This window comes from Papilio polytes, unplaced genomic scaffold, assembly GCF_000836215.1.
Source record: "Papilio polytes unplaced genomic scaffold, Ppol_1.0 DF823935.1, whole genome shotgun sequence".
Classification (NCBI taxonomy): domain Eukaryota; kingdom Metazoa; phylum Arthropoda; class Insecta; order Lepidoptera; family Papilionidae; genus Papilio; species Papilio polytes.
This window is the reverse complement of record NW_013525269.1, coordinates 1,875,560-1,883,902: the sequence shown is the minus strand read 5'-3', so window position 1 is coordinate 1,883,902 and position 8,343 is coordinate 1,875,560. Positions and strand designations below refer to the sequence as shown.

The 8,343-nt window shown below is 32.7% G+C and overlaps 1 protein-coding gene across 2 annotated transcripts; it reads left to right on the top strand.

Annotated features, from left to right (window-relative positions):
- The first annotated feature begins 1,022 nt into the window (after positions 1–1,022).
- On the top strand, positions 1,023–7,317 carry LOC106101942 (androgen-dependent TFPI-regulating protein-like). 2 transcript variants are annotated; one of them, XM_013281330.1, is made up of 6 exons: positions 1,023–1,057; positions 2,921–2,997; positions 4,304–4,475; positions 4,850–4,990; positions 5,787–6,007; positions 6,513–7,317. In XM_013281330.1, the coding sequence occupies exons 2-6, from the start codon at positions 2,975–2,977 to the stop codon at positions 6,706–6,708; spliced, it is 753 nt and encodes a 250-aa protein (XP_013136784.1). In that variant the 5' UTR covers positions 1,023–1,057; positions 2,921–2,974; the 3' UTR covers positions 6,709–7,317. The 2 variants fall into 2 exon arrangements, with proteins under 2 accessions (XP_013136784.1, XP_013136785.1); XM_013281331.1 differs by having other exon boundaries at positions 1,029–1,061.
- The last annotated feature ends 1,026 nt before the right edge of the window (positions 7,318–8,343 follow it).

Here is an 8,343-nt window from a genome sequence, read left to right as displayed (position 1 = left end):
CGCGTCTCCGAAACGGCTGGGCCGATTTCGACCGGACATCCACTAAAGGGTAGCTGACATAGATGGGCATGTTATAGGCTACTTTTTTATCTTAACACTGCTTGGACAAAGACGAGGGCAACAGCTAGTTTTATAATAACCTTTCGTATGTGAACTGTCAAAATGTCAAAATCAGCGCATCTGTGGGTCCCAATACATGACGCTCTAACAGACAGGGGTTTGAGCACTAATTTTTGAGACCTAGGTCTGGAAAAACCATGTTATTTCAAAATCTAGTTAAAATTTATGCTTAAGATATATTTCTTTACCTACCCACATTATTTAAGCTTGATTTTATATTGCATTGTATCTGTTCTATGAGAAAGTTTATGGGTCTCCTAAAACTTAACTTTAATTTTCTTATATATACAAAATAAAACAATAACTGGATGTAATATTACATGTAATAACAATGTTTTCCCATACAAGTCGAACTGCAGTCCAAACTGACAGAACGAATGTCTCGTAGCTCTTAATTCTGTGATTTCAAAGCTATCAGTTTGAACTTATCACTGTTTTTGTTACGTCTTAGTTATATTTGACCAGTAGCGTAGGCCTGTATGGGCTCACTGGAGCCAGTTGTGTACATTATGCCAGCTGTATACCAACACTGATGTTGATCGCTACTGGCCTACTTTAGTGGCATAATGTAAACCAAACATAATTCCGAATTATTAGAAAGAACTAGTAACAATTTATTAAAAACAACAAAGATTGAATCATTGCTGCAATAAAATTACTTATTTATTTCTATCAGAACAGCCTTAACTGATCAAATTGTTATTTTGATAAAAAACCATTAAAAATACATGTAACTTACTAACTTACTGTATTAATCTTAAATTACAAAACGTATGAACCACTTTTGAAAGAACCTTGTCGCGGTTAAAGAGAAAATTATAGGAGTGTCTAAGTAAATTGGCTATACGTAACACTTCCTACATGTTAAATATGTATAACAAGTTAAGGCTTTAGAACACAACCTCAGTTGTACGGAGAGTTGGAATCCAGAGTGAACGTACGTAAGTTGCTGCTTTTAATTTTGCATTAAATACTATAATAAAATAACAAAACATTTTTTAATTATTTTATCACACGTATTAATTTAATTAATTTAATCACACGTATTAAACACTTTCATAAACTTTATTATTTATTTATTTATTTAAAGTCACTTAGCACATATACTGATCTTCCGTGGCCATAAAAATAGATGGCACTAACTAATACATTATGAGGTACACATAGATGTTTTATTTATTATAACAAACTCCTTCTCCATTACAAAATAATATATACATTGTCACAATATAATATATTAGTGTAACAAGTTTAAGTTAGTACGTGTAAGTGAATATTAAGTGAGTGTTTTTCTATGTGAGTTTTGTGAATTATGTAATTTAAAAATAGTAATGTTATTAAATTGCTGAAGAATTTTGAATTTTGTTAAAATTATTACTACTTTAAAATTCGAAAGTTTAAATGGTTGGCTTGTTAGTTTGTAGCCTTAATGCTGAACGGATCTCGATGTAATTTGGCATACATGTAGAGGAAAGACTGGAAGAACTTTAAAACAATTTTAAATAGTACTTTCTAACAGTGATTATTTACATTTATTGGTGACACCAAACGCGACCGTGTGTTTATTTATGCAATTTCCCTACCGCATATATGATTTTCAATTATTACTTTGACAAGGTTATACATGTAATAAAATTACATTTTATCTTAATATAGCGTGGACGAAGTCGCGGACAACAGCTAGACAATAAATATGCATTATTTTTAAATAATTTAATTTTGTAATAACTGCAACAAACACAAGGAAAATAGAAAAACGCAGTGACGGTTGCTACCTTCTTTAATTGAAATTCGCCTAACCGGTTTTACCAGGTTCTGCTTTTAAACGATCTAAACAAAATTTGTAAATAAGCAAGATTCTAGACACGACAAAATCCTTCACATTTTTACATTGAATCATGTTGTAATTTAAATATACTTTTAATTTTATATAGCGGCCGTATAACTGGGAGTCTTTGTATTAAGACTTTTGTCTAAGCCTTTTTAAAGAAATACAAATAATTTGACAGTCAAAACCATAAAGAGTGCGATCAAAGAATTGAATGATCAATAAGGGTAATAAAAGAGATCAAGGACCTGTCCCCTCTAATTGTAAATTGTCTGAACAATCCAACGTGTAAAATATGTGATGGATATATCAGATTGTGTTTCCTTATCAGACAGTGACGTCATTTTTAAGCTATCTGAGCCTCTATCAGCCAGTGGTGGGACAGTGAAAGTCAAAATGGCGGGTGTACCATCGCGAATTAAATTATACCACTTACTAAAAAAATGTACCTAAAATGTACTATTAGTACATGTGTGTATAATTTAATTCGCGATGGTACACCCGCCATTTTGACTGAAAAAATGTACCTAAAATATACTAATTAGTACAATTTAGGTACATTTTTTTAGTAAGTGGTATAATTTAATTCGCGATGGTACACCCGCCATTTTGACTCTCACCTGGGACAGGCCCTAAAAGTGTATAAAGGAGGCATAATTGACACTTCACTTCAATATAAACAATTTTAATTAATTAATTGCCAATAGTCATTAAATAATATGTGATTGTTTATATTTTATTTAGTAACACTGTTTAGTTTCTTTTATAACAAAAGATTGAGCTAAACATAATTTTGTAAAATGTTTTATTACATGTCAATATAAGGACATAGGCACTAAACTTGATAACTGATTTAGTACCTTTCAGAGAAATTTCAGAAAAAAATGTGTTCACTATGCCTCGTCTATATATTTTTTAGATGTTTTTGAGGGTAATACAGAATATGTTTACTGATTAAATTAGTACTTTCAGGTATGGCAAACGGTCAGCTGGTTGAAAAACTGTTAAATGTAAGAAAACTGTAATATGAAGAATATATTTAACATGAGGTAAGTGAAGCCTCGTCCTTGAATTTTGAAGCTAAACGACTGTTTCTCATTACATAATGAAGCAAAAAGTATGGAACTTTGGTTTAAGAAAATTAATTTGTCATACACAATAGCACATTAAGATTTTGAGACTAACAATTAGTTTTTTTTTTCTTGATAGAGTTATTTCAAAAATTCTAATGAATTAAATAGTTATGAAAATTGTTAAGAACAAAACTCTTTATTTTACTTATATTTTTCATGCGGTTTTTCATAAATTTGTATTTAAACAGTGGTAGTGCCCGCTTTAACATCTTAGCACGAATGGGCCGGCACGCCCGGTGTAATACCACGACCACACAGAAGACAGGCGTGAAATGGAAACAATTCCGTGTTTCGTCTGATGAGTGTGGCGCCGGAGGCCTAATTTTAGTCCCTTTCTCTTTACCGCCCTTTTCTTATGAGAAGATGGGAAGGGGAAGTGGATTTGACGATAGAGGAGATGCATAGGAAGGGAAAATAAACTCTTTATGTACGTCTCCTCCTCCGTCTGATAAGGGTAGGCAACGCATCTGCAATTGAGGATGTCTATGGGCAGCGGTCGCTTCACCATTTTGGCAGATTCAGGTGGCCCCTTGCTCGTTTACCACCTTATGTTATAAAAAAAAACTTAATTTTCGTCTTAATCTGTATGAATTCTATCTTTATAGAAACTCTAGTATCAGCTTTCATTGCACCTTTCAAGGCTTTTTAATCGAATTTCATATAATATACAACTAGGTTCTTAAAAAAAACGCGTTTACACGTAATACAGATTTTAATAGATCGTTCTAACGCAGTATCAGCATAGCATGTACTACTCTTCAATACATCCTAACAAGCCCATCAGAATTCACTTCCTCTTTTTTATATAAGGTGGCAAACGAGCAAGCGACCACCTGAATCCGCCAAAATGGCAAAGCGACCGCTGCCCATAAACATCCACAATTGCAGATGCGTTGTCTACTCTTAATCGGCGGAGGAGACGCACATAAAGAAGATATTTCATCTTCCTACGTGGCTCCTACGTCGTCAAACCCACTTTCCTCTTTTGTCCCTTGGTCCCTTTTTTCCTCAAAAAAGTTGGGCCTCCGGCACCACACTCATCAGACGAAACGCGGAATTTCTTCCACTTGACGCCTGTCTTCTGTGTGGTCGTTGTGTTACACCGGGAGAGCCGACCCATTCGTGCAAAGATGTTAAAGCGGATTCTACGACTGTATCCATAATCCATACTTTCTTCGGGTCTCTTCTACCTCCGTTCTAACATACTTTTAATGAATTTTAGATTAACAAAGAACTACGCACCTTACCGATTGTTCGGGTATGCGACATCACTGGCTCTACATGGCGGGAATTCTATCGTCATGTTCCTTGCACTGCGGGGTGATATTATGAAGGATCCGGAAATAAAAACATTCGCAGCATTACAATGGGCGTATATTACAATTTGGAATGTCGTAAGTAACATATCTATACGTTGTAATGTTATTTTTATTTATAGCAAAGGGATTTGAAAAGTATTGCAAAATTAACTTGTTAAAGCTTAAAAATAACAACTGAAATTAACGAAGGAAATGTTTCTCAAGAAATTAACAGTTATTGTAAACTTTTCAATAATTCCTTTATTTAAATATTTTTACGTACAATAATATGGTTTTTTGTTAGAAAACTTTAAAGCGAATATTTAAGTATATTTTCTTCGTCTTATTTTTGTTACTCTTTTTATATGTGTATTTTTTATTAATTGAACTTCGGATGTTGGTCTTCAAGATAAGTAATTATAAAATTTAAAGACTTGTTATAATAAAAAAATATTTTCTTTTTCTTGTAGGTATTTCAATTAGCGTACCCGTGTTTGGGAATTTTATGTGATTTACCAACGTTGTTAGAAATCAAGGAGCACGGACTCATAAAACAATTGAAAACATATAGAGAAATTATTTTCGCTAGTATTATACTACCTCTTGGTGTTGTAAGTATGAAAGCTTTTTTATAATGAAAAATTAGAATACTAACGATAGACCATTTGATGTGTTACTATCGAAATATCAAGTTTAGTGCATGTTTATTCACTCTACTTTTCAAGAGTAGATAAAATTATACAGAGACAATGTGTTGTACTAATCTGTAAATGCCTTTTCAAGGAAAACAGTGGCAACTCAGTCACAAAAAAATAAGGTACATCATACAAGGCTTTATGCCTGTCGGCCACTGGTTGAGGCGGTGTAAACCAGCCAGTGGTTACTCACAAATACCATGCTTGTATAGTTGTATAGAAGCTTTCAGTCTGTACGCTTTTTATCTACTCATGTTTATCCTCCTAGTATTTGGACATAAATAGTGATACTGACAATTTGTTTCACTCTACGTTACTTTAGTATGCTTAGATTCAAATCGTTACGTTTGAACGTGCGTCGACTACTAACTTCTTTACAACTGCATACAACTTTTGGTCACTTATAACCGTTGGTTTCCACTACAATTGAATTTTTTAAAAATGTGTTATCGCCATGTTTGTATTCCGCTCCAAAGATTACAGAAGTCTGTCTGGGATATATTGTCATTCTATCATACTAAAATTATATTTACGAAAGTTTGCATGCATTAGTTACAACGTACCTCTAAAACGGATTAACAGATTTTGATGAAATTTAGCACAAATGTAGAGCAGTCTGGAAGAATACATGGGATTTATTAGTTTTTTATTCTGACGAAGCGTTGACGTTGGCCGAAGTTATAACTTTATCTATTACTTTCTTCTATTTCAGTTAATATCACTTATATTCTGGCCGATATATTTATATGACAGAGAGTTAGTATTCCCAGCTTTCATAGATAAAGTGCTTAGTCAAGGTTCTAACCATATAATGCACACAGCTATACTGCTTATTGTAATATGGGAGTTTATGTTCCTACCAAAGTCGGCCCCAGTATCGCACAAGATCAATCTAATTCACACTTACGGATGCTACTTTTCCTATTTGGTCGTGTAAGTATCAACAAAAATATTTGCTTAATAACTTCTTCTAAAAACGAAATAATGTATTGTTAGATACATGTTCCTCTTAAAATAACTACTGTGAAAGACTTGGTTAAACTTTGATTTCGGGAAGATGATGTATTTGCGTTGCTGATACCGAAAATCGTATTTTACAAAATTTTGTCTGTCTGTCTATCTGTACGCAAGCCGCGTTTGTGTCTGATAATCTCCGAAACAGCTGGGCCGTTTTAAACCGGGCTTTCACTGAAGGGTAGCTGTCAAAGACAGGCATATTATAGGCTACTTTTTCATCTTAATGATGCGAGGACGAAGGCGCGGGTAACAGATAGTTCTAAACAACAATAATAGTTAACTGAACAGTCGAATTGTTCCGTTAAAAGTATACTTGTGGAAGCAAAAAATTAACTGTGCAATTCAACAGACTGAACTAATAGTCTGTGTTTGTTTTGTTATTTATAAGGACTAAGCAATTTATTTTTTATTAATTTTACAGATTATTCGCAACACACCATCGTATTGGAGCATGGCCGTACCCGTTTCTGAAGCTAGCTCTCGGAACAATATACTTTCCAATTATATTTATCGGCGTTGGTATTACTGTATGTCTGTTTTACTTAGCTCAGTGGCCTATTAATAAGTTAGTATGGGGCACCAAACAAAATGTAAAAGAAAATAAATTAAAACGGTAACACTGAGAAGTATTTAGTTTCCAATGCCCTAATTAATATCATATCCCTTATCCCTTTCCGAGATACTTCGGTTTTGTATAGATGCTGTAATTTAGGTTAGGATTTTTAACATGTATAAATACCATACTAGGAAATACCGTAACTAGTATGAAAATATACACATGTCTGTTTTTTCTAAGTGTATTTTTCTGGTTTTTAATTAATTGATAAATATGTGAACATGTGTCACGGCAGTAAACTTTCAAGGTTAGTATACTTTTGAGCGTAGGACAATTGTTCAAGGACACTTATAGAAGGTTCTAGAAATAAAACACGATCCTTTGCAAGTGATTCCAGAATAATAATAAAAACAATAACATTTACTTTCTATTGGTTCTCAAACTCCATTCTTCATCTACTTTTAGGTACAATGTTTTGTATTGAGTTGACAAATCAACAAAGCTAAATGTATATACAGGTTGATCGAAAAAACTAACAGTTCCGAATTATTTAAAACTGTTTTATCATAAAATCTCTTATCTTTTGATATATTTCGACCAACTTGCACATACAAAATATGTATTTATATATTCTGATCTCTTTACATAGATATAGGTTTATTTTTATATTTCAATTTTATATGTTTAGTTAATGTGTAAAAATACGTAATATTCAGTTTAACAAATCAATATTTTTTTTGTAATATAAAATAATTATCTCATAGAAAAACAAGAGGTACAAAATTTTACTATCCCACAATGTTCGACACACCCGTACATTTGGTATCATCATTTAAGTATAAAATAGAAGCTCTTTCAGAATAACTGATATAAAAGTAACAAAGGAAACAAATGACCTACGTACAAATCACACGAAACACACAAACTTATTATCCCAAATCCCGCAAACCCATTCTTGCGACTTGCGTCTTGCGTCTTGCGTCTATACCAAATCGTTACTTTACACGCTATCGATTAGTGTCCAATTCTATTATATTGTTTTAGTGAAAATTTAGCAAAACATAGTATAAAAGTTTTAGAAATACCTACTAAATCTACTCAGCAATTAAACTTTTACCCTATTCCTATCTCTATCACACTAACACCCCTCGATCGCTTGCGATGAAGAGATACGGCGTGTTACAACATTCTCGAATGTTATGCACCAGTCTCCAAGTCTACGAGTTTTAAAGACGAAATTTATATAGAATGGACACGATTCGGTTTTAGTAACAGCCTGTATAGAAAACACAGGTATCAGGTTTAATGTTTCATATTTTCTATTATTTTAAAAATGTTAAAATAAATTCGACATAAATTGGAACACCTGTATCTAAATCCAATAACATGCGATAGTTTATATTGTTATTTGTAAGGAAGATATAGATTTGTCGTTATTTTTATAAATATATTTTATTTTGGATTTGGACAAGGTGATGTTCCATAAATTTTATGCATAGACGGTTATTTTTTTTATTGTTTAGGCAAAAGCTTAAACGGTTTCAGCCGATTCGTTTCAGTCTTAGTGCTTTAAAATTTTACCGTGCTCTAAATAAATGTTGTAATGGGAAATGTCCGTTTTAATATGAAAATTTCGCAACGTGTTAACGCTAAATACGAATGATATCTTGTATTATCGTATTACAATTGTATCAGT

Excerpts from the sequence above, each read along its gene's own strand:
- LOC106101942 (XM_013281330.1), top strand. The coding sequence starts at position 2,975 with ATGAAGAATATATTTAACATGAG. Across the intron at positions 2,998-4,303 it reads AAGAATATATTTAACATGAG|ATTAACAAAGAACTACGCAC; the intron begins GTAAGTGAAGCC and ends AATGAATTTTAG. Across the intron at positions 6,008-6,512 it reads TACTTTTCCTATTTGGTCGT|ATTATTCGCAACACACCATC; the intron begins GTAAGTATCAAC and ends TTAATTTTACAG.